This window comes from Falco cherrug, chromosome 2 (genome assembly GCF_023634085.1).
Source record: "Falco cherrug isolate bFalChe1 chromosome 2, bFalChe1.pri, whole genome shotgun sequence".
Lineage (NCBI taxonomy): Eukaryota > Metazoa > Chordata > Aves > Falconiformes > Falconidae > Falco > Falco cherrug.
The window spans coordinates 57439166-57466038 of record NC_073698.1 but is presented as its reverse complement, the minus strand read 5'-3'; the positions used below and the strand labels follow the sequence as shown (position 1 = coordinate 57466038).

At 34.6% G+C, this 26873-nt stretch overlaps 1 protein-coding gene across 14 annotated transcripts in view; it reads left to right on the top strand.

Moving 5' to 3' along the window:
• DOCK9 (dedicator of cytokinesis 9) overlaps positions 1 to 26873 on the top strand; it is a 128859-nt gene that overhangs the window by 84837 nt on the left and 17149 nt on the right. For 6 of the 14 annotated variants that reach the window (XM_055702069.1, XM_055702071.1, XM_055702068.1 and 3 more), the window contains exons 31-45: positions 1549 to 1727; positions 2487 to 2603; positions 3925 to 4045; positions 4891 to 5024; positions 8198 to 8312; positions 9874 to 9940; positions 11825 to 11872; positions 13691 to 13827; positions 17731 to 17846; positions 20882 to 21019; positions 21846 to 22028; positions 22660 to 22773; positions 22913 to 23128; positions 24846 to 24903; positions 26745 to 26851. In XM_055702069.1, the coding sequence (XP_055558044.1) occupies positions 1549 to 1727; positions 2487 to 2603; positions 3925 to 4045; positions 4891 to 5024; positions 8198 to 8312; positions 9874 to 9940; positions 11825 to 11872; positions 13691 to 13827; positions 17731 to 17846; positions 20882 to 21019; positions 21846 to 22028; positions 22660 to 22773; positions 22913 to 23128; positions 24846 to 24903; positions 26745 to 26851 (1850 nt within the window). Of the gene's footprint in view, positions 1 to 1548; positions 1728 to 2486; positions 2604 to 3924; positions 4046 to 4890; positions 5025 to 8197; positions 8313 to 9873; positions 9941 to 11824; positions 11873 to 13690; positions 13828 to 14343; positions 14388 to 17730; positions 17847 to 20881; positions 21020 to 21845; positions 22029 to 22659; positions 22774 to 22912; positions 23129 to 24845; positions 24904 to 26744; positions 26852 to 26873 lie in introns of all 14 variants that reach the window. The other 8 variants (XM_055702074.1, XM_027812222.2, XM_027812224.2 and 5 more) reach the window with 2 other exon arrangements.

The following is a 26873-nucleotide window of genomic DNA, read 5'->3' as shown; positions in this document are numbered from 1 at the left end:
TCTTTGGCTTTTTCAGCCTTCAGGAGCATCTTGGATAACAACATTGCATAAATATTTCCATAGAAAAAGACTGTGAGTTGTTGGTTTAGGGGATCCTAAAAGCAAAACTAGAGAAAATACTGTTTCTGCTTACACAGTAAAGAACCATGTAAAATGCTGCTCCCTGCTGAACTAGGAGTTCAGCCAGGAAAGAAAACTTTATCGGAAGTGTTTCTGACTCTGTTTTGCTGTCTCAAGCAAAAGAGACCTCGTGTGATGCAGCTGGCTCTTAAGTGAGTGGCAAGAATGCCTGTAGAATGTCTGTGCTTGTGCTGTCTTATGTATGTTTCTTTCTGACTTAATGGATTCCCTTACTGAAAGAGTTCTTTGAAAAATGAAAGTGCTTAGAAAGTAGCATCTGTATCCGATTACTGTATGGAACAATAACAGTGAATACGAGCAACTCTTGAACACCTGCTCATCTATAAGGTTAAACATATATGCATTCTAATAAATAAGGTCTTCAAACTAAAGTTTCTCTTAAGCTGTCATATATTCAGTACATAAATGAACTGGATTATTTTATTGCACAAAAATTACTTCTAAAGGGGGGAGCAGTCTGACTTTACTCTGTCAGATGTGCCTGGGTTTTGTGTGTGTATGTGTCTATATAATATTTATATGAGGCTTAGTATAGATTTACAGTTAGTTACTGCTAGGAATACTTTATGAAATAAATTTGCATGGCGGTGGTTTAAGAAGAAATTTCAAATGAAATGTTCTTTGACTTCAATTCTGTTGGAATTAACACCAATTATATAAATATTTCTTGAAAAGTCTTGTGTAATTGTAGCAGGAAATTGCCTACTGTATTACAATACTGGTTTAATTTCCATAGATCGATTTAAGTTATCTTGTTTAAATATTATTGTGTTCTGATATATTGAGAAGAAATGGCTTAATTTGGACGTATGTGTTGCAAATGCAGTCTGTTAATTACACTTACTACACACTGCAAATTTTTGGGATTATTTTCTTAGAGTATATCAGTTAACCAAGATCACAGTTGTTAGGAGGCTCTATAGTCTATATTCATAATAGATACAGGGGTAAGATAATGAAAAAGGAACTTAAAACTGCAGTACAAAAATCTAAAGCTTCTTAATCCATGTTTTGCTTGCAGTCCTTCATATTTGCTAACCTGGGACTGAACCACAGACTAACTATTAAACTCTGCCATATAACTAAGTTCCTGAAAGGTAGAATATGTGCAGCCTTTGTGCATTCTGTGTTTCCAGTACCTGTATATAGATCTAAAATTTGAATTTGGAGCTATGAGATGCTGGTCCAGGTAAATTGAATAGGAACACTTTTGAATATTGGACAGTATTTAATTATTTTTTTAAAATAATGTATTTTGATTTCTTCAGCTTCTATTGCTTGAATATACATCATAATTGTTTAATAAATGCATTGTTATGCAGTAAATTGAGCTAGGGATATACGAGTAACTATGATTATACATGATATATATAAATACATCATAGAACTTACGTACTTTACTTCCAGACCTTCACCTGGACTATTCATTAACGGACGAGTTCTGTAAAAATCACTTCTTAGTTGGACTGCTTCTCAGGGAGGTGGGCAATGCATTACAAGAGTTCAGAGATGTGCGGCAGATTGCTATTAGCGTGCTCAAGAATTTGATGATAAAGCATTCTTTTGATGATAGATATGCTTCCAGGGTAAGTATGTTGCTATACTAGTAGTACAAAATAATAGAGTAAGTGTGCACACATACAAGAAGTTTTTCTCTTTCACAAAAAACTTGTTAATTTGTAGCAATGCTATTCCTGTTCAGACTGTGATGAAAAAATGTATGAAAATTATACCAAAATCAATCTGAAAATCTCAGATTTTACAAAGTGAAAGCACAAAGCACCTTTTAACATAATTACATGTTTTTACGTTTCAGCACAGTATAATCTAACTGCTGTTCGTAAAGTAATCGGATTTTTACAAATGTTTTTAAATCTCTTATTTTCATTAAACATTAGCACTTAATATTTGGCTGCTATCCTGTCATCTATTATTTGTAAAATGAGTATAAGCAAGCTACAAGTCATGGTAGTAAATTTTGAGTGATTTTTAATTTTGCTGACTTTTTTTTTTTTTTTTAACGTCAGATCTGCTGTGGAGAAGCCATAAAATTTTAATGGAAGATGTCGTTAATTTACAAGCCATCATCATATTAATTTAATTGGTTAAGTCTTAGCAAAAGTCACATTAATTTAGGGGGTTTTCTGCGTTTTATTAAAACAGTAAATAAAATTTACTGACCTGTGAATTAGAATGAAATATAGGGATGGTATGAATGTAGGCTCTGGCTTGACAAATATTTATTAAATATTCTTTTTTTGTAATTAAGGAGTGAATAGCTTAAAAAAATAATTGGTGATTTAAAATTAAATCTGTAATTTATTAATCATCTGTTTATACTCTAGAGCCATCAGGCAAGAATAGCCACTATGTATTTGCCACTCTTTGGACTGCTCATAGAAAATGTTCAGCGAATCAATGTTAAAGATGTGTCTCCGTTTCCCGTTAACCCTTCCAGCAATGTAAGTGACATTTCTATTTGATACTCTAAATTATCTTTATTGTAATTTATTGGTTTTGGCTGCAGTTTCTCTTACCAAGCTAAGTTATGTCTAACGTGGTAATTGGTTAGTTTGGTCCTACATACAGGTTACAGTGCCCTTACTGATCGTCGGAAGATTTTTGGAGAATGCTAGGCCACGCAGATTACCACAGCATTATTTTAATGCCATATGATTATACTGCCATTAACATCTTGCTTTTTCTGTATCTCCAGTGCATGCACCTATATTTCAGTACAAACTATAGACCACACAGGATTGAACACACTGCATCTTTTTAAGGGTTTGAAGAAGAGCAGTCAAACAAACTGAAGGAACAGTGTATTTGAAACTAAAATTAACCTGTTGTTTCTGCAATTTAATGGCCTTCCATTTATATCTATTGCTTAGTCTTGATGCAGTTTCTGTGAGAGGGGTTTTCATTAAATTCTGTCTGTTTTTTACTCAAAAGTTACACTTCTCTTTAGTCTGTCTGTCAGTTTGCATGAACATTTTGCCTCCATTCTTGTAGATCCTGGCACTGGGAGGCACTTGCACATGCTTCATTTTTATGCAGGAGGATTCTCCCCTGTCATCTAACACATAGAGAATTAGTTATGTTTGCTAAAATCCCAACAATTTCAGTAGTTACTGTCGTTGTTCAGCAGAAAAGATTGTATATTGGTAGTAGATTGCTGCTTCTTAAATCTTATTTTTCAATTCAGTCCAACACTGAAATAAATGGAATAAATGGACCACCAAAAAAGAGATTAATTTTCTAGAAATTAAGGAAGAATTTTTAACCTTAAAGGAGTGTGATTTTGGAACAGCTGTAGTATAACAGGGCTACAGGAGAATGAATTCAAATGCAGTTTGTGAAGGTGTATATTGATATAGTTGCATACAGTTATTGAATCTAAGATTTAATTATTAATGTATTTTATTTTTGACCGTATCATGCTATGTTCCATTTGGTATTAAGAAAGAAATTCATGATAACCTTCCAACAAGAGAATATGTGTTTGGAATAGTAGTTTGAGTTCTTGGAAATATCTGGTTTATAGTGTTTATAATTGAATCTAGTATTCATTTTCTTTAATATTTCCTAAGATAATTTATATTTTAGGCTATTCCAAGCTTGTGCAAATACCTGAACATCTCATTCTGTGCTTTTGACCATATTTAATAGAAATTAAAATTTAAGAAAGAAATATACTTTATCATCTAGAGCTATATTTTTATATGTCATATTCACTAAGTCCATAATGTTGGAAAACAGTAATCACTTTTTCCTCTTTTCCAGAGTGCAAAGGATGATGCGCTTAATTTGCCAACTGCAAGTCAGCTAGTAACACCACAAAAATCAGGAAACACATTGGATAACAATCTTCCTAAAGATCTATTTGGTGTTATCTCTGGCATTGGTAAGCACTTAAAAAATAATAAAATAATTTTAAAAGGAGCCTGTTTCCTTTTTTCATTTGTTACGAGAATTTATTGTTCCGTGTCAAATTTTGGTTGCTTTCTGCATATATACGTGAATGTTACCGCTACTTTCATTAACAGAACCCTCATGCAATCGGCTCTTCATCATGAGTCATTGTTCACAGTCTACATGAAATCTTTCTTTTGGGATCTTTTTGATCTTGCTTTTCTTTTTGAATCTAAAGCTATTTCCTGGAGAAAGATGCTTTTCCCCCCCTCAAAGATGATAGTTCTTGTCTTGATGCAGAGGAATAGGAGACAAAACTAGCCTTAGTCACTTATAGCCAGAAAGCCATAATTTACCATTTTGTATATGATGTTGGAGACCACCTCTAAGTAGAGGTGCTGCTTGTGCACACATGTGGGCATCCTCCTGTCTGTCGCTTTAATGTGGTTTTCTGTTTGTTTTTTGTCTGGTGTAATTAGTTGTCAATTACTCAATTTAAAAAAAAAATAAAAAAAGAAAGATGAAAAATGGGGAAGGTGAGCTTCTTAAATATACATGCTTCTTCATGTAAGTGTGTATATGTATTGCTACATCTGTTTTTATGCATGTGTGTTTGTAGTTGTACAAAAGTCTGTGTGTATGTACATAAAGATATACTTTGCTGAACCTCTAGGATAAGTTTGTCTTCGTTGAAAGTAACTGAATGGAATTAGCTCTTTGCCTCCTTTAAAAAATATATACATATATGGTGGTTTTAGAAGTCTGACTAAACTATAGAGTGACTTTTTTCAGTGTATGTATTGTTGGAGACTTTTACATTGTTTTGGGTTTTTTTAGCTTCCCCCTACACCACATCAACTCCAAATATTAATAGCGTGAGGAATGCTGACTCAAGAGGCTCTCTTATAAGTACAGACTCGGGAAACAGTCTCCCAGAAAGACACAGTGACAAGAGCAATTCTCTTGACAAGGTAAAAAAACCAAAACCAAAATAAAAACCCCAACCTGTATTCCTAAAGTTTCATCTTAATTCTCATAGTGGTTAACTTCTCTAATCTCCATTGGGAATGGGCTTTCTAGAATAACTGTAGAGCCGTTATTTTATGCAAGTTTTTCTTTTGCATAGTAAGTATCATATGAACTCTTTTTGCATTGCATTTATTAAGCTGTTTTGCAGAAAATACAAACAGATTTTCAATGTAGAGATGTAAGCAAACAGTTGTTGTTTCCTTTGCTAGGAAAAGGCACTAGATGAAGTGGACTGAATTTTGCTTGAGAGAACTGAATTCTAGTTAGATCAGGTTCCTTGATTTTGTAGACACCTTCACTCCATCTTGTTCTGTACACGATATGCATAGCATTTTTTAAATACTGAAAAAACAGTTGCTCTGCTTTCTTTAGGTGATTTCTTTTATATTAGTTTGAATTTTCTAAATCATTTCACTTTTAAAGCTGTTACAAATTAGGAGCTCTGGCTGCAGTAGCTATGAGGTATTCAGTCATGTCTTTCTAGAGCTTGTGTTGATACTGATCACATTTCATTTTCTTAGATCTTGTTGTGCAAGTCACAACATGTTAACTTTTTCCCCTTGACTCTGACATGCCTTCGTGTGGCAGAGAGAGAAGCTTCTCAGAAGGCACTCTGCTCATGCTATGCGCCCTAATGGAGAAGAAGAAGAAAATTCTCACCCTGCAAAGAAAAACCGTGTTACTATGGATTTTTCACTTCTGACAATTCCAGCTTTGCCAGAGAAAATTTTGCATGCTGCTTTCTCTCTTCAGTTACAAGAAGTATTTGGTTTTTGTGCTTGGTATAGTTAAGCTTCTGAGTGAAGTGTGTGATCAGTAGTTTTGCCACTGCTTTGCAACAGTTGAATATCAAGCCAAATATGTGCAATGTAACCATGTAAAATATACCTTTAAATGACAAACCTGGAATAGTTCATGTACATGATTTAATTTAAGCATAACAATCCAATCAGCTTAAATATCAGCAGAATTTGACTCTGAGGGTCTTTAATATAAATAAACTTTTTAAAAAAATCTTCTTTGACGTTGACCAAGTAAATAAATATCTTGTACATACACTGTTGCTCAATGGCAGTGCTGTCATCTATTACTTAGCTGTCATGTTGTTAATTACTTATGTGTAGTGTTCTTACCAAGTAAAAGAGTTTTCAAAGGAATCGACATCCTTTGAAAATTCTGCTCTGGTCTGCCAATTTAGGTAATACAGGATTTGTTGAGCATGCTGTTAGTATTTTTCCCAATAATACTTAACCCTGGCTTCTTATTTGTTGCTTTGCAAACTTTCTTTCTAGTAGATCAGTTGTTCCATGCACGTTATCTTCAACTTTTTGCTCGTTGGTTGATACCATTATTGAAGAGCCATGTTTTCGTTCTAATAGAATAACCTGTAGAACTACACTTGTGGAATCAGAACTGGCTGAAAGTATATCAGTTTCTATTTTAATACATGCTTATTTATAGGTTATTGACATGATTTTGAAATAAAGTTTTGAGTAGCTATAATCCTAGTTTTATCCATGTACTTGTTCAGCTATTTTAGAGAAATAATACGTAGTGCTCTGGACAGTATCTGAAAGTCTAGGAAACTCATTCTTTTCCTGCTTTGCCAGCCATTAATTCCCTGCCCTATTTGTTTCCATAAAGCTGTATAGTAGAACCTCCTTGTTCACCAGAGATATTTCATAGTTTGTGAGGTCTTTACTCTGCAATAATCAGGCTTATATAGGTGTCCATTTTCTCCTAAATTACAGTAATTTGTGTCTAGTATTAATCATAGTTTCACATTCAGTTTCACTGTGCATCCATTCAGTGTCTAGTATGTGACAAGATCTACACAGATTGTTTTAGGACAGCAATTCTTCCCTTTTACATGGAATGTGTTAAAGCGCTTACCAGTCAATTGATGTGTATGCTGTGAGATGTTCCCTCATGGATTGGCATGTCTCCTGCTCTCAGTGAGGAGTGTTCCTGGAAGGGTTGCTCTGCCCTTGAGGTATTGGCACTTCTCTGTCTGCAGGATATCTTCCAACACTGGCATGTCCCCTTAAAAAGGTCACAGCATCAAGGTGATCCAGCTGTCTTGTAGAAACCAGAGTTGCACAGATCAATCATACTAGACTGTTGAACTTACAGAAAACTTATTAAATGTCCGGTTCCTTTTCCATTCACATAAGTGGCCTTATATTGGAAGTGAGAATTAGGCACAAAAAAGGGCATAATTTATTTTTTTAAAAGATATTTATGTAGTATATGTGTAAAAGCCTCAGACTGAGGATTTTGCAACATTTGATTGTGTGGAAATTATTCTTTTACAAGTAAGTCTTTGTACAAAGTTCGATGTATATATTCTCACAGTTTTATTTTTTTTCGTGATACACATTTTTGAAAAATCAGGTTTGGGTTTTTTTTTTTTTCTTTTTTGACAGATTTAAGTATTAGGAATTGCTGATTAACTTTCCACAAGTGTAGAATTTGCATAAACAAATGAAGCAGGGAGAAAGTTTTTTTTATGCTTGGGGGTGTGTGGATGTGGGGTGTGTTTGTTTGGTTTTCAGGGTTTGTTGGCTTTTGTTTGGGTTGGTTTTTTTTTTCTTTTGAGGCAAGGGCAAGTTACTTATCAGTAGTTAAACTTCCAAAATGCTTATTGCCATTCATGTATGTTTCCCTTGAGGTTCTCACATCTTTAAATGGAAAGAATTTTGTAGGTGCAGATCTGTCTATGGTTCAGAATAAAGTCTCTTCAAAAGCAAAGGAGCATGTATGTGTCACCTAATAGCAGCATTTATTTTTAAAGTATTTCATCTAAACAGAAGGGGCATGCCTGATTTCCACAATGTGGGTATCTATGTGTAATTAGGTGACTTTTCCTATTATTCCTCCCTCTGAGGGAAAAATTCATACAAAGAAGGAAATAAACAAAGGTAAAGAGGCTTAATTTGGTATACTTCATGTGTGTAGTGTGTGTTTTAGTGACCTGTCTCTACATGAAACATTTTTGTCTCTATTCTGGGATCCTTTTTCTGTTGCAGGAATTAATAAGGCAGTTTAAAACATTTTAGTTCATATCAGTTTCAGAACTCTTCAGCCAATATATGTCTGTCTGTCTTTTTTTCAGAACCAACAGAGCAGCACTTTAGGAAGTTCTATAGTTCGATATGACAAACTTGACCAAGCAGAGATCAAAAGTCTGCTCATGTGTTTCCTTCATATTTTAAGAAGTATGTCAGAAGGTAAGTAATTCCACATATTTTTCATAAATTCCAAGTAATGTGTTGGATTTATGCCCGTGATTTCAATACTTTCTCAAAATCAGCATAATATTTGAGGTATAGGTACCATGTTATGCTGTATGTTACAAATATGTGGGACTGGTCAAATTAAACTCTGACTGAAACCTTGTAAGCATTAAGGGATTATTCCTTCAAAGTACGAGGTTAATTAAAGGACTTGGTAAGAAAGCGAATATTTGTGTGTGATTTTGCAGTCCAGTTTGGAAAATAGAGGTGAATAATAGTTTATTGATCAGTAGCAGAGTCTTGGGCTAGTCCATTCCTCTTATTTTGCAGAACTTCCTGTATGATAGGGAAACAAATGGTTTGATCGCAATGTATATTTCTATTTCTGGAATGGGGACATTTAGTGCTTCTTCATTCTCCTGGGATGTTTGTGAGATGATCCACCAAATTTTTGAGAGAGTCGTTTTACCTAGGTGAAGGTTACAGAGGTATAGAAGCACTGCATGAATGACAAACCTTAATTTTTTACTAGGATCATACAGCTCTGAATCACTCCCCTATCCTTGATCAGTATTTAAGAAAGAAGGCAAATCCTTTTTGTAAAAACACTGAATTTTTCAGTTTGTGCTAAACATATATCAAAAGTAGTTAATTTATTTTCTGTGCCTGTTTTGGTTTTAATTTCTAAAAATCAAGTTTATGTACTACTTGAACTCTTAATTTATTATCCCAATTAATCACGAATGAGATTTTTCATGTAGTTATAATAATGTTGTTTTACATATTTTAATTAAAATTATAATAAAACTCTAATATCTTTTCACTATTTTACACTTTGAAATATGTAAAAATTAGTTAGAATTTCTAGGAAATTCCAGTTAAAATTGACATAAGCATGGTGGGGATTTGTTTGGTCTCAATTCTCCTGGAAAAGAACGAGTGTCAAACAAATTTTGCCACACATCTTTGTAATTTTGAGTTTGTAAGCTAATTTTGAAGTTTTTTTGGCAAGAGAGACCGGTCTTGGCTATGTAACTAAAAGCTTTGTAAAAAAATAGATAGCCATTTTTGAAATCTGTGCAAATAAAGAAAATTTGAAACTGTACTGAAAAACTATCCATAGTAAAACATTGTAAATTAAAAAAGAAGAAATGGTCAATTTGAATTTTAAAAATGTTGAGACCAGTCTATAAAGAAGCAGGTTATAGGACTAACAGTTCAAAGTATTTTGAAGTCTTATATTTTTAGAACACTGTAGTCACTGCTGACTATACAATTATTACTATTTAAAATATGAAACTGTATGGGAATATTTTAATATGGGATTAATTAAAAGCATATTGTAGAAACTCATTTGGAGAACTAATATGTGCATTTGTACAATCAATTTAAAGGAAAACATTAAATAGTAAGTTATCTGTACCACATAAGCCATTTTCATATTCTCTGAATCCTCATTATCTGAAAATTAAAACCAACATAGTTAACTTTTCTGTTAAATACTTTTGTGTGTTTGCTGCCTTTGTCTTGTTTTTAATATTTTTCATTTTCCTAGACGCTCTGTTTACGTATTGGAACAAGGCTACAAAATCTGAACTCATGGACTTTTTCACGATTACAGAGTAAGATTTTTGTTGAGCTTCTCATAAAATCACATTTTGCTATGCTGTTAAAAAAAATGAGTGTGGATGTAAGTTTGTATACATGGTTTTATTTATTTGTTTGAAAAAATAACACGATCTTGGTCTGTTTAGAAGTCCTTAACCTGATGTGCACAATTGCATGTCTGTCCAATTCCATGATAGATTCTGGAAGTAGGCTATACAGAAGTGATCTCAGGAAGTTCCTAAACAGCAAGTAGTGCTCAGAATATTGCTGTGCTCATGGAAAGGAGCCAGCTGTCTTGTTACCTGTTTGCATTAAAATGCATGTTGTAACGTGAACTGCTGAAATTAAGTGGTTGCATATCAAAATTGATTGCATTGCTTAACTTGAGATACGAAGGGTCGTGAACTGTCCACCTAGCATTCCTCTTGTGGCTTGTGCCATTCCCTAAGGGAGAAGATACAGGTTGAATCCAGTATTTGTTATCAATGGCTACACTCCATCCCTATGCACACTTGGTGCATTTGTTCATGAGAATTGCTTGATACAGTAATAAAAAGCAAAGAAGGTGCTATTGGCTTGAAGTGGAGCCTTTCTGCTTGCCTTACTTGTTTCACTAGACTGCTTTCCTTTGTAGTAGGGGCTCAATCAATGTAGTATCAGTTGTTAATTGTGTAGTAGAATGTGCTACTCAAGGTCTGTTTTAGGAATATATTGTAGATAGTGGTTTAATTCATCATGTGACTACATCTGGCATGATATTGATTGTATCAGACACAGAACTGACGAAGTAAGTGAGCCTACTTAATAGACTTTCTGAAGCCTGAGGCATAAACTGTACAGATTCAGTGGTGAACAGTATTTTGCCATTAGATATTTCTTATTTAAGAACTGGATAGGATTGGTTTGTGATCAAATCAGTAATCTCAAATTACAAATTATCAAAGATGATTTACATCACGATAGCAGTATATAGAATACAGAAGAAAATTTCCATCTTGCAGTGGATGATACCACAGTTCCTTAAACTGGAACAGGAACAAGGTTTATGAAATCCATCTCTTCTAATTCTAGGAGTATTTTGCCAATGCAAAAAACGTTCGTATCAATGATGATTTTTATTAATACAGGTCATTATGGTAGTTTCTCATTACATCAGTAAGATAGTGTTTCTGGTAGGTAGGTACTTGCCATGCAAAGAACTTTTTCAGAAAAACTAAGAATCTAAAAAAGACAAGAAGATATCAGAAAGGGGAATTGCAGTTAGTTTGCATGTAGTCAAAAGTTTGGTAGAGGCAAACACCATTCTGACTCCACAGTTTGGAGATGGCTAATCTACTTAAGTCTGAGTACAAAATGGAGCTGAGTTGAAGAGACTATTTCCCAGTCTTCTCCCTCATTCACAGCTGGCACATGGAAGAGGAAGCCTGAAAATCGACTTTCAGTTTGAATTTACACTTTAAAGAACTCTAAACATTTCTCCTTTATAAATAGTAAAAATCTATACAAAATGAAGCATTTGAACTCACTGTTTACAGTTTTCTAAGGTGCTTTGGTTTTTTTTGCCGTTTGGCTCTTCTGCCGTGTGACTGTTGGGCTCGCACTAGCTGTTTTGATTCAGACCATTGGGATAGGTGTGCTCTGGAGGCAGCCTTATGTACCTTTTGTTGTTAATCCAGACTTGCCTAAAACAACAACCATCCATGACTGATTTCAGAAGAGACATGTTTACCTTTTCTTGGCTTGGGGACTGGAAGGGAGTGGGAGAAATAAAGAAATAAAGAAGTTTTATGACCGAAGAGTTTAAAGTTAAAAAAATAATAGTTGAATAATTCTGATGTACATAAATCTAGAAGAGATTGTTTTAAGTGTTGCTTCTCTGACTTATGTGTTCTCTGCAGAGTATGCTTGCATCAGTTCCAGTACATGGGAAAACGATACATAGCCAGGTACTGTGTGGAATTCAAATTCTTGTCTTGTTCACTAATAGTGTGTACAATAAGCCTTGAATCTCTATTACAAATAAACTGCATGAGTAGAAGAGTTATTGTGAAATGATACATAACAGTTTGAAGTAAGTCACTGGCTCTTGTATTATCAAATCTGTATCCTGTCTGAAAGTCTGGTATCTGTTATTGTGCATCTTGTGTTTATTATCAGTTACTGTAAAATCTACCCCTTAAATGCTATCTTTTACAGCATTTTTTCCTGGAAATTGTGGTTTTGGGGAAGAAATTTTATGATTTAATTGTTTTGTTTACTCACTTGGCCGTAAAACCATGTCCATTGAAATCTTTTAGAAATTTTATATATAGTGTTTTTACTGAAAGGTGAGTAGTGAACATTCCAATGCTGCTGTTTCTCAGTTTGAAGTCTGAAGTACTTACTGTTAGATACCTGTAGGATCCCATTGAAGCCTGTTTAGGAGAAAATCTGTGGGAGTCAAAAACATGTACTAAATTATTTTAACATCTTTGCATTAATGGGTTTTTTAATGCAAAGTATTTTTTTAATGAAATGAGATATAGCAACTCGTTTAGACCTTATGCTGTGGTTGGCATGATAATACTGTTATAATTAAACTTGTGGCGTTGAGATACTGGCCCTCTTGAGCTCGGTGAGAAAGTTTTTGCTGACTTTGGGTGGTAAAGCATTCTAACTACAATGTTAAAGGTTTTGTTTTTAATTTAGATTTAATGGTATGTGAATCTCTTTCTGCAAACAACAAACTTTGTCCTTGGAGATTTTTTGGAAATAAATCTCATCTCTGTTCACATACCTTAAAAAAAAAAAAAAAAAAAAAAAAAAAAAAGGCCAAAAAAAAAATCTGGCTATTGTAACCTTTGTGTTTAAATGTACTTGGAACTCTGGATTTACAAGAGTCTGTAATTTTCGGGCTTTTTGTAAAAATTCTTCGAGCTAATTTGTTAAACTAGTTTGTAGAGAAGACTACCACTCTTACTTTTTGTTTACTGATTGTGTAGTCTGTACTGCATTTTAACACTAAAAATGTTAAGCTATAGAAATCATCTGGTGTTCTGCAGAGGTACTGGATTTTCCCAGTAAGTGTAGCTTTTTAGTCTTTCACTTTGTCATTACACTGAAGCGTATCATGGTCAATGCACGTACTCTTAAAATACACAAATGACAGAGAATGAAAGGGAACAGGGTATTCTGTAATTCAAGCACTGGTTTTCATTTTTCATCAGCTCTGGTGGTGGTACACAATAGGAAGTTAGCCTGTACTGATAGCTAACACAGATCACTTTTCTGTTTTCTTCACTTGATTGCTGCAAGTTTAACAAAGCATATGGCTCTTCTCCCTTCCTGCTTGGGTAAGATGTACATGATAATACCTCAGTTAATTCCTGCTCTCCTGTTGCATGTGTGCTTTCTAATTTTACCACTGTGTGTCCTTCTAACTTTTTTCTAAAATTTTTACAATCAAAATAGAGGATTTGGTTTTGGGTTCTGAATATTTTCAGAATATTTATGTTCTCAAATATGTTTTCAAAAGCTCTGAAGTAAACTTAGTGCTTCAAGAGCAACTGCTTGTGTGCTTTTGCTTTCATGCTTTGAGGTTTTAAGAAAGAGTTTGCTGTGGTGCTTTTTTTTAAGCTACCTATTTTTGTTTTATAAATAAAACATTAAATAGGTTGCATTATAATTCTTTCTGTAAAACTTCTCGTGCTTAACTAACACTTCCTGTCTTGCTGCAGTTTGACATGTCTAACTTTTGCTTCTATCCCATTTCACCCATCTTGCAGGAACCAGGAGGGGTTGGGATCCATAGTTCATGATCGAAAATCTCAGACATTGCCTGTTTCCCGTAACAGAACAGGAATGATGCATGCCAGATTGCAGCAGCTGAGCAGCCTGGATAACTCTCTCACTTTTAACCACAGTAAGTCTCATGACATGATAACATTTGTCATCTTCAACCAGTACCACAACACCAGAGACAGGTCCCAGAGCCACACCAGTGCATTTCAATGACTTTTATTGTTCTAGGTCAAACGCATAGCTGGAATCAGTCAATGATCTGTTCCCTGCTCTATAACAGAACAATCAATGCTGGCTGATGCCATAACATGGAGCATGGTTAACCACAGTGTATTTTAAAATTGTATTTTAATGCTTTTTAATTATACGCACCTCAACTTTGTGCTGCACATTGTTAAAAAAATTACTTATTTTTTCCATTTGCTTTATTAAGCTTCATTTCCCCTTCCCCCCCACTTGGTCTTGCAAATGATAGGTCTAAAAGTAAATATATGTGCTCTGACCGTATCTCCATGTTTTGACATCCTCTAAGGAGAAATAAGTTTCTTAGAATTTCTACCAAGATTGTGAATCCCATGATTTGGTTTGTCTGGAAGTGAAAAAGCGTCCAATAATGAAGTGATTTTTCTGTTTTCAGTGTGAGAAAGATATCAAGTATTCTTGGAATTTCTGTAGACAATGGTAAGATTTAATCAGGTTGAAGTCAGCTTGTATAAGACTGCTGTATTGAAAACTAAATCTGCTTGTGGCCTATCTTTTTAAACATGCTGCTCTTAAATTGCAAAATATACTGTATGTAAAGTATTCTGAAGCACCATTTTTCAATTTTCAGCTTTAAAAAACAGTGAAACTGGCTGACTAATCCAGTAAAATTCAACACTGATACTGAAAAGAATTGTGTGCAGTAAAGCAATTATTTAACTGTTTGGTCACTCTGTTCATCCTTCTATTTCCCAAAGCATATCTAACTGTCTCTTAAAATCTTTTAGCTCATTACTTGTAATATAGAGCAGCAGTTAGTATAATTGCACAAGACTTACCACATAGTCTAGAGGAAAACTGAAAAAAAGAAAAATTAAATCCCACCAAACCTCTGTTTATAAATGTATTCTCATGCCTGTTTAAATAGGAGAAATGCAGTTCTTTTGGTTTTAAAAATGTCAGAAAACCATATAGGTGTGCAAATTAGTACTTTTTTTTCTTGTAATCAGTCTGCTACTGCTGTATTGTAATAATTCATGGATGTTTTTTGATGCACAAAAGCTTTTACACTATGTGACTATACATTCAGTAAGGTAAAATACTTTGTAGGTAAACACTGATTTTTTTTTTTTTTAATTTTTTTTTTTCTAATTTCTGGGAAATAAATAACATGGCTGTTTCTGGGCCTTGTACAAAGAAATTTCATGCATCCCAAACTTGGCAAAGTTTACTGATTTTTAGGAAACAGTGAGCTGAAAGATTTTAGTAAATGCATGCTTATGTAAAAAGAAACTTTCTGTTCTTTTCCATCTGAAGGAAATCATGAAGGAAGGTGTCTCGTTCAGCTAACTTGGCATAAAGTGATAATAGTTTTTTTAATGTTGGATGTTTAATGAATATCAGGATGTTGCACCTTGTATTGACCAAGGTTTTACAAAGTGAAAATATGTTGCTGTAAAAGCCATGTCAAATGTGAAATTCGTTTTTATATTTTTGGTCTTGTTGTGGTCTAACTTTTTGTTTAGTTGTCAGTCTGCCTGTATCTTGTATCCAACGTACTTTTCAGAACTTGGATGAATATTGTACGTATCCTGTATGGGATGCAGACAGGAAGGACGTATCTGGTGGAATTAGTTGCTTTACTGGTTCCTAAAATCATGATTCTTTGGCAAGGTAGTTGCCTATAAATGTAAATTATAAACTTAATTTCTTCCTTTCTAATCATTTAAGCAAGGAATAGTACTGAAGTAATGGTGTGATATTTCACATCTCTGAGAAATTTTAGTGTAGTTTTGTGCTTAAGTATGTAAGAAATTAGGCCTTTTGTTTGAATGTCTAAAGCATCTCAATACAAACTCCAAGAATGTCAATTTGTATTTCTATTGTTGGGGCTGGAGGAGGATGCTCACTAGAACAGTGACATGCAAACATACTGAAATACTAGAGATACATTGTGATCTGCAATAGCAGTATGTGATCATTGTCAAGCCCAAAGTTGTTAGAGATTATCCCATTTTTAGTGTTCTTAGATGGTTTTAAATGCAGTTACTCTGCAGTAGTGTGATGGTATGGGCGCATGTTCATGGGCATACCCAGGTAGATGTCTATATTGTATGTGGTAATTGTAGTTCCATAGTTTCCTTTTAAGTTACGTGTGAAAAATAGAATCCGGTGTGTTAGTTATACATGAAGAATACAATATTAGCTTCTCTAAAACAATAGCAAATTGAAACAAGGATAGTTTTTGGCATGTGTATGGAGAAAGCAGTGCAAACACAGTCTTTTAACTCAACCAAATTGAGTGTTCCTTTTTTACATCCTGCCCAAAACTTCTGTCTCTAGTAATAATGTGGAGTGATCAACCTGTTTATATGTTTCTTCTAAATTATTTATGTGAAGAACAGCATTTGAACTGTTTGGAATCCTCTCCGTTGACTACAGTTTTTACTTAATATTTACAATAAACCTTGTACCTTTCTTCTGAACCAGAAGAGCAAACAAATTACTACTTTAAAGAATAATTCCCCTGTCCTCAATGCAGTTCTCAAAATAGTCATCCTCTCTGGTATCTTCAACATTACCAAAACCGCAGGCTAACTTAAGGGTTTCTGGTCACCCAAAGGTGTTTGCTATGAAAAAGGATTTTACTTTAAACTTCTTTAAGGAAGAGAACACTTTTAGTAAAAGTAAACTATTTGGCAAACAGCTGTTGTGTTAAGACTGCTTCTAAATGCCAATTTTTCCTTTCCATCATTACAGAGGTGAAGGAGGTGGTTGGATTTAAATCACAAAGAAAATACATGGGAGTAGGAAGAGGTGGAGTCAAAGAGAATGCAAAAGATGATAGGAAAAAGGTGTATATTTCCTGGCAGAAAAAAATGTATAAATCCAAAGAAAATAGTGGTTATAGGTATGCATACGTAGTTCAGCCAGGGAATCAAGAAGGTGTGGAAGGAAGTGGCCAGATGTCATTATAAAAGAACATGTCATTTCTTCTGATTTTTCTTGGTCTCAACATGTTTGTCATGGTTGTCATTGATTTAGCGATGCTAAGTTGACTGTAAATCTAACACATAAACGTGATGCAGGCTAAACTTTTAAAAAGCAACCAGGGCACATTTGTCAATCTGGTTCTTAAAAAATCAATGTTAGGAAACATAAACAACATACTACAACCAGTGCTGAAGTGGGATATGTTTTAAAAATTATTTAAATACAGTATGGAGCTAGAAGCAATGAAATATTTTTATTAATAATGATTATTATATGGAGTAATTGCATGATATTGCTACAGAGCGGAATTAATTACTTGTACTTAAAAGCAGCTGAATTCTCATGATTGTATTCCTTCAACTCTTAGCATTTTGTATTTTTATAATGGTTGATTTATTATTGACTTTGAGATCATTATAACATTGCTAAATTACCAATACATATTTTCAGCTGTAACTCCCTCCTGCGGTACTTATTTTAAGAATATATGTGTAAATATATATAATTCTGTACGTTTATATATGTATACCTCTGTATACATACACATATATGAAACATCAGACATTTATGTTTTAACTGCTGTTTAATGCTTCTGTTGTTGATATTCATACTTAATGTATTTTGTGATCTTGAGCAAATTATGATAGAATAATTACATGCACGTATCTGAAAAATATTTAAATGCATATGAATTCCTTTTCTGTATTGAATACTAACTTCTGTTAGGCTTTTTGCTTGTTAATCTTTTCCTACTTCAACAAGTCTTTTGAAAAAAGAAACGTTTAAATGAGCATACCCAGCACTTACACTTCATTTGGAATTTCTGTAGGCTATGGCCATTCAGATGCAGATGTTCTTCACCAGTCTTTACTTGAAGCAAATATTGCCACTGAAGTTTGCCTTACGATTCTGGATACTCTGTCATTATTCACAATGGCTTTTAAGGTTTGTTCTTGACTTGGTGTTAATATCTCCCATAATTATCTTTCAGAAAAAATATTTTAGAATTATATTTATATTTTATAGTTTAGTAACATAGCATTGTGGTTTTAGCATTTCTAGCACTGTATTTCATTATTACTTCATGTAAAAGCTGATAACCTTTTGCAGCAGAATGCTTTGCCTTAGTTACACATTGGACACAGACTTCTTACTGATCAGCAGTAATCCGTGGGAAGAGTGCCTCCTCATCCTAACTTCCTAAAAATACTTAAAGAAACTTCAATGTCTACCAAATATTAGTGGTAAAACTCTTTTAAAAAGACCGTGTGGGGTGATAAAGCTATTGTGTGGCAAAACCATAAGTCATAGCTGGACACTATCAGACTTATATATTGAATTTGGTGGCTGCTTAAGTCTCAGTTAATTAACAGTAATTTGTGTGTGTTCCTTTTCTGTAACTTTATTTAAATTTCTTCACTAATAAGACTTCTTTTTAGTTGTATCAGTTACTGTAGCTCTCCTGTGGAATCTTTTTACAGCATGCCCACTTGCATACCCCTCCTGTTTTTGTTGTTTTGTTTTTTTTTGTTTTGTTTTTTAGTTTTTCCAGACATTAAAGGTAAAGCTATAAAAAGGAGAGATGATAGGTCTGGCTGGCTGCTTCTCTTATTCAGAGCAATGTATCCAGATCCTTGCTTGAAGATTCAGATTTAGTGTCTTCAGTTATGAAAACATGAGCTTATTTATAATGAGTCCTTTTATTAGGAATTTAATTAAGAGTTTAGAACCAGTTCTGTCCACGACTTCATGACAGAATAGAAAATGAAGATACCTAGTTTTAAAGATTTCAAGAAGAATGAACACTAATCTTTTAGTTATCAGCTGCCCGTCATGCTTGGAACGATAGTTCTTCAAGGTTATCTGTATGTATTATGTTGAGGAAGTAGCTAAGAGTATACTGGAATAGTCTGCAAGATCCAAACAAAACAGGAGAACCGGGAGCTTGTATTCAATCAACTGCACTAAAATACATAAAACTGTAGAATCATAGGAGAGTTTTGGTTGGAAGGAACCTTGAAAGGTTGCCTAGTCCAAACCCCTGCCATGGGCAGGGACATCTTCAGATCAGGTTGCCTCAAAGCCCCATCCAACCTGCCCTTGAAAAATTCCAGTGGTGGGGCATCTACAGTTTCCATGGGCAACCTGTTTCGGTGTCTCACCACCCTCATTGTAAAGAAAATTTCTCCTTATGTCCAATCCAAACCTACCCTCGGTATAAAACTGTTGCCCCTTGTCCCGTCACTACAGGCTGTGTCACAAGTTATGTCTGCTTCTTGGTAGAATTTTAAATGATCTTGTGTGAATTCCTACTACTCTAGGTGGTTTTAGTGAACTGCCTACCTCTGATGTTGGGACATCTGAAGAAAGGATATTATATCAATTTCCTCATAAGGACAGGGGTTTGTAAGACAATATTTCATTATTTTTCTATAAATCTGGAAGTAGTGAGCCTTACCATCTTTTAGAACTTAGTTAGGTATTTAGTTTTGGGTCATCTACAGAGATCTGTATACTGGTCCAAGAGAGAAAACTTCATCTTGTGACCAAACAGGCTTGACTGGCTTATGTCGAACTATTTATGTCTGGCTGCCTCTAAAATGGCCTGCCTGTGGCTTCACTGGACAGCATTTGGAGATCTTTGGTCTCCTGCAAGCATTTGAATCTATTAATCCACACAGCTTAAAACCAGGCTGAGTTCTGGTCTGCAGGTCACATTATCAGAATGGCTTCTAATGGAGGACTGCCTCCTTCAATTTTTTAATACTGAGAAACACCCAAAATACCTAGGATTATGCTGAAATTCTTTAGCCTGAAGAATTCCTTCTGCGTCTCCATGAATAGAAAAGGAGACATCTGTAGTTAGACATCTCTTCCATGTTTGAGAGAGCTTAAGGCATGCTACAAGATCTTAGGTCTATGCTGAGCCTCAAGTATCTTTTTAAAAAAAATGTTGAAGTAGATTATTTGGGTTAGTATTACCTTAAAACTTACTTGAGATGGTGATGGAGCTGCTGTGCAGCATACTGTTTAGATGCCTATATACAGTAATGACAAGAGTGGGGCACGCGGAGGGGAGTTGCAGAAGGTGCAAGGCCCTATAGAATTGTGTTGAAGGGCCAATGGAGTCAGAGGGAGCAATACCTGACATGGTCCTCTCAGCTCTGGACTCCCTGGACAAGGTTGAGCAGTCCCTATTTTAGTGTTTTGTAAAAAGAGAGACCTCATTGTTTCATCCTAGAGTCCCATAGGAACCTAATGCATATGCTCAGTGGACAAAGGGAGAAAACATCCCCAGAGAAAACCAGAAGCAATATGAACTGTTAAAAGTAGATGTACAGTCGTTACTTCTGCTAGAGAAATTGGAGGAGACCAGATTAAAAAAAAAAAAAAGTTTGGATGGAAGGGAGCTGTTGGTGATACAGAAATCAAGAGCAACCCTGTGTATTGCATGCCTCAGAATGAGCTTTGGAATATCAATGCAGATAAAACTCTGAAAAGTAACTAATATCTTTGTCCTTAAGAGCCCTTTCAGTTTCAGTTCTAGGACAGTAACGAAAGATGGTGAGTGGGTGAGGGTTTGTTTTGGGAGGAGGTTTTTTGAGAGCATTGTAGTAGGAGGTACTGCTATGGGAAAATTCCACTGTCTGAGCTGCTAAAGCCAGTGTGAGCAAAATGTGTTAATACTTTGAGTGTGCCTCTCAAAGAACTGTTAATACTAATTAATTTAATCAAAGCTGTTAAATACAGTTGTGTCCTATAAGTCTATTCAGAAGCCAACACTTTGGCTAAAAGCAAGATTAATGAAATGTTATACATACCTAATTAAAATTCAGATTATTATTTATTATTAAACATGTTGGTAATGCTGTGCAGATTGTATTTCTTTTGATTTCTGGCTTTTGCGTGATCTGTGTGTGTTCTTAGAACAGTATAAATGTATGACTGTACAAAACTAAATTTTTGCTATCGATTTAAAGAATCAACTACTGACTGATCATGGACATAATCCACTGATGAAGAAAGTATTTGATGTATACCTCTGCTTCCTTCAAAAGAATCAGTCTGAAATAGCATTGAAAAATGTCTTCATTGCTTTAAGGGCACTTATTTTTAAGGTAAGAAGTTTAAAAATGATCTTCAAGTACTCATCTAGTTCTTTAGTTAACAGTATATTATGTAAAAATATAAGAACTGGAATCCCAAATTAAAATTGATTAATAAGGACTGATCTAATCCCAACAGTGTGGAATATTTGTGTTTTGAATTGCTGTAAAAATTGGTTTGTGTCTTGAACTACTATAACTGTGTAGAAGAATGGCTGCAGAAGCATGGCCTTAGAATCTCTGAAGATCTGCACAGTCCAGGCCTGGTATTAGAATAGGCCTGTAATCAGAATTGTACTGAAGTTGCTGTGCTGAAGTTAACAAGAAAGGTAGCCTTGAGCTATTCTTGAATCCTGAGACCAAGTAATTATGCTGTGCCAACAGGCTGTGGCTGTAACAAGCTACAGCTGCTGGGAAAGCAGGTGCAGGGCCAAGAGAGATAAGGACCGGTATGGGAAAATAGGGAGTAACAAACTACAAGGCTGAAGCACAGCAACACAATTAGCTACATGGATAGAATGCTTATTTTAGTCATGGTAATTAGGGGTGTGAGAACCGCGCGTGTTTAGAGACTACTACCCAATTATATTTCTGCTTTACGAATATGCATGTGTATCGGTTCTATATAAGTAGTGTTAGAAACTAATAAAGTTGAGCAAGATGCATAACTCATATTGAGCGTCTTCTTGACTCCGGCGAACCCTTCTTCCAACATAACTGTCTGTATTTTCCAGTTTGGGAATATTAATATATTTGTGTTTTTCTTGACGTGCTTGTTTTATCAAGAACTCAAACTAGTTTTAACAAATAACTACTTTCTTTTCTACTTTTTCCCCAGTTTCCATCTACGTTTTATGAAGGTAGAGCTGATATGTGTTCTGCACTGTGTTATGAAATTCTGAAGTATTGTAATTCCAAACTGAGTTCAATTCGTACTGAGGCTTCACAGTTACTTTACTTCTTAATGAGAAATAATTTTGATTACACAGGGAAGAAGTCTTTTGTTAGGACACATCTGCAAGTTAGTATACTTTCTTTATTCTTCATTTTTTAAATATTGTATTTGTAGGTGCACGGTTGCATACCAGTATGCAAAGCCCTGTCAGATAAAGAAAAGGAATTATTTTGGGTTCAAGTAAGGCTGGTACTATTCTAAGAGTAAGAAAATGGCAATAAAATTGTTCAGTACAAGGAAATACTTGGAAACAATTGGATGGCCCTGTGTTTCGTAGGAAATATTTTTTGTTCATTGGTAGGAAATGTTCTGTTTTGAAGTAGTATACCCTGTTGTGTATGAAGAAGGAAAAGTGCAGCTGCAAGCATGTAAAAGTCTAAAATAAAACAAATACATAGAAAACAGTGTGTTCTGACAAAGCTGGGAGTAATAATTTACTAGTTCTATGACCTCTGACTAGTTCACCTTGCAGTCAGTCTTTAGAGCAGAGGATGAGTGTGCATTAAATTTACACAAGCCTATTTTTTCTTGCCAGTGTTACTATACAAGTAACTGGGGGAAAAAATGAAATACAATTTTACTTAAGGGAGTAATCTTTCAATTAAGAAAAAAAAAATTTCTTTTGTAACTGTTTCATAGGTACATTTCAAGGGTATTTCATGAAATATGCACTAACAAGACATTTGTTTCTGTCAAGGTTATTATTTCAGTAAGCCAGTTAATTGCTGATGTTGTTGGAATTGGAGGAACTAGATTTCAGCAGTCTCTTTCCATCATCAATAATTGTGCCAATAATGACAGAATTATAAAGGTCTGTATTTATTATTCTTTCATACTGTAGAATGATGTTTGAAAACTCTTTCATAGCATCTTTTGCAATCATGTGTCAACTTTTTATTATGTGAAGAGTAGAAAAAGATAGTTGTTAACCTCACTTTTCTATGTTTTAGCACACTACATTCCCTTCTGATGTTAAGGATTTAACAAAACGAATTCGTACAGTACTGATGGCTACAGCTCAGATGAAGGAGCATGAGAATGATCCAGAAATGCTTGTAGACCTCCAGTACAGTTTGGCAAAATCTTACGCTAGTACACCTGAATTAAGGAAGACATGGTTAGACAGCATGGCAAGGATCCATGTTAAAAATGGAGATCTTTCAGAGGTAAGAGAAAAAAAATCAAACTAGTTTTAGCTTTGTGATAAGCTAAAGCTTGTCTTTCTTGAAATGCAAGGTGCTAATTGTAGTTGTCAGTGTGTAATATAATAAGCATTTTTAATAAATTTTGAATTGTTAGTGCATTAGTTTGAATGACTGAGAAGTTTTTGTCCTACCAAATGTGTGTAATTTCTGATTACTAATGTAAGGTGTTTGTTTAACTACCATAGCTGACACACTACTAATCCAGAAATGCTCAATGCAAGCCATGGAAGACACAGACCTTATACTTAAAAATATCTTTGTTATCAGTTGCTAAAACACTTAAAGACACTCCTTGAATTCCTCTTCAGTTGCCTTTATAGAATTAGCTTGACTGTATTCCAGACTGCTTAATAGAAACTCCTAATGTTCTTAAAATTGACAAATCCCAATTTTTTTGTTTCAAAAAAAGAAAGCTATCTAATTTCACTGTGCTGTTAAAGTATTTACTGCTAGCAAAAAGGAGAGTTGGGAGTGAGCATTTTTATATATCTTGATCTAAATATTTTATCAACATACAGAATGAATTTTTCTGTCTCTGGTAGTTTGTTCCATCTGAAAACATAGTGTTGCATGATATCAAGTTGTTTCATAAACATGTGAGTTAATCTTGGCATCATTTAAACAAGTATCAAAGCAACCTGGCCTTGAACACTTCCAGTGATGGGGCATCTAGTACTAGAATTCTTTTCTTTGATATGGTAGCAACACAGAAGGCATATGCGATGCTCTGTTGTTAGATTTTTTTTTTTCCTTATTTTGAAGGAAACAACTTCACCTTTCTCGGAACACAAGGTGGGGTTTTTTAGGTCTGTTTTTAGTGTTTTCTTATTGAAAACATAGTCTTTGGCTGTACAACTAGATAGGGACCTCTGTAAATCACCAAGCACAACCCCACACAAAGTATGAATTAAAGCTTCTGACAGATACTTAAACTTTTTCCTTCACCTCTGTTGTCTAAGATTCTGCAGCCTCTATGTAAATTGTTCAATTGATAATTACAGTTAGAATAACATTTTGCTGTAAGCCTACACCTTTTTACTAAAAGAAAAAACTTGTATCTTGTTTTTGTCCTGTCTGTGGAGAAAAGGGATCAGTGTCAATTTCATAAAATATTTCAAGCATTTGAAGATTACTCTGTCCCTCCTCTTTCTTCTGTTTTCCAGGCTGCACCAACCATATTCTTTCAAATTTTATTCATAGGTCAGATCTCTTTTTCTTTTGCTGCTTGTAGACGGTTTGTCACTACTTTTTTTTCTACATTTTTCTTAGTCTGGAGCCAAAAGGCAGACAAAACAGGTTAGCAGAAGCATCAAATGTTGAGCGGAGTAATTAATAGCTCTTTTATTTCACATAACACTTAAAATACATCCCCAAAAGAGAATTGCCTGGTTTTATTATAGCATGGTTTTCCTACCTTGTAATTTGTGATCTGTGGTTGCTCTCACATTGTATATTGCTGTCAGTGTTACTCAATGCTCTGGTAAAGGAGGAGCAAGTGCTCTTGCATAGTCTTTTGCATAAATGAGATGGAGAATTCTTACACCAGTCATAGGACATCTCCTGCAAAGCAGCAAAAAGGAAAACTAAAGACATTATCTCAAGCTAGGGCTCTTCTCATATACCTTGGTTTTAGTAATATAATTGTAATTTATGAGATCGTTAACTATTTCTGTTTTAGGCAGCAATGTGCTATGTCCATGTAGCAGCACTGGTTGCAGAATATCTCACACGAAAAGGTATGATTCTGAAATCTTACTTTAATATTTATATTTTTTCATTATAGTTTAGAAAAAGCATTAGTTTTGCTGAAGAAGTTGTAGGCATTTCAGTGTTCCCCAAGGAAAAAATTCTCACCTAAATGGATAGCATACTCACACATTTAAGAGTATACTTGCATACCTAAGAGGCAGCATTTCAGCTGAAGGTAAAGTAAAATTTTTAAGAAAGTAAAAATTTTAGTTTTACACCAGAGCTGCTAATAGCTGAAGTCAGATCCTTTCTAAAGCAAACTTAGTGGTGAACATTCTTGTTCAGCAATTAATCTCTCGCTGCATATAGGGAAATATGGCATTGCCAGAGAAGGCAAAATAAATTCATTCAAATTTTCAGATGCTGAGTCAGTGATAATAATGCCCAGAATTCTTCACCTGTCTTGGTGTTCTGTGCTAGCGTGTCTGTAAAAGTGCGTTTCTGATGACCTGGGGCATAAGGTAGAAAACTACCTTCTATCTGTAGGATTAGAAGAGTTCTCATTCAGGGATTTGAGAAAATTAAAATATTATATGGCTTTTAATAAGAAAAATAGGTATCTGCTGGAAAATTTCAGAAATCTGTTAAGACTCAACGTTATTATGTTGAGCTGTTGTGGGTTTTTTTGTAGACAGACAAATTCATATTCACAGCTTTTTAGCTTTGCCTTTGCATGACAGCTCAAAACGAAATAAAGTCGGGGTCTACAAGATGGCTCTTCTCTGTTCCTTTTGTGCCTCTTGCCAGATACTTGTGTAGTGTGAAGGCTGTCCTTTCTGCTCCAGTGATTTCAGAAGCTTCTCTGAGACCAAATCTGAAATTAAGTTGCTTGTCAGAATTACTGTGTCCTCTTGGAAGCCTGATAGCAACTAACTAGTGATCATCTGTGTTGTGATTCCTTCGGGTGATCTGCTATTTCTGTCTACTGTCATACCAAAGTTATTTCCTCTTAGTAATATAAAGGAGTTGAACCTGTGATATTTCTGGGAGTAAAACAAAAACATGGATTTGAGGCAGTCATTCAATAAAATCTCCGGAGGTCAGGCTGCCACCTGAGCAGAAAGAATCTTTGTAGGAATGCGCTATGAGATAAGTATCTGCAAGTCGTTGTGCTTCTGTAGTATTTACAGATTGCTCTTGAGGCTTTACTTAGTACAGGTTTTGGCCAAAAATCCTGATTTCTTAATTCAACATTCTGATATAATAAAAAAGACCAGAACAGAATGGCTAAAAGTGGTAGGTTTCATGTTCTAAACCCAATTTTTGCCAAGTACTTATTTCAGTAAAGGAAGTTAGATTGCTGGGGTTTTTGTCTTGTTTATAGACTGACTTCATATATGTACAGCTGAATAACCTGGTTTGGCATCTTTTGATTATTTTGTATGGTTGCTGTCAGTCCATTCATGTTATTCAGACTGAGGAAGCTGATATGCCAGGGCCTGTTTCTGTACAGAGTTCCAGCATGACTTCATGCCAGTTTAATTAAATACTGTAAAAGTTACCTTGATTAGATCTTAGATTCAGGGTGGGGTAGATTGGACACAAATTTAAGATAAAACAGGAAGAATCAGACTCTACTTATTTTGGTAGATAAGAGTCCAGATATTAACATCTGTTAATTTTTTAAAACATATTTATACTTACAGAGTTATGTGAGGTCTAGTATTCTAATCATGCAGTGGGAGGATGGATATGTTTTTTATTTATTTATCAGTTTGGTGGTAATTATGTTTAAACATTGCTTCTGCCTTTTCCAGCATCACAAAATGGCCTAACTTTATCCTGGTGCAGAAAAGTAAATTTGTCTATTTTTCTTTTTCAATGGCAGGGATGTTTAGGCAAGGTTGTACTGCTTTCAGAGTAATCACACCTAATATAGATGAAGAAGCTTCAATGATGGAGGATGTTGGAATGCAAGATGTTCACTTCAATGAAGTAAGTAAGCAAGCATAAAAGT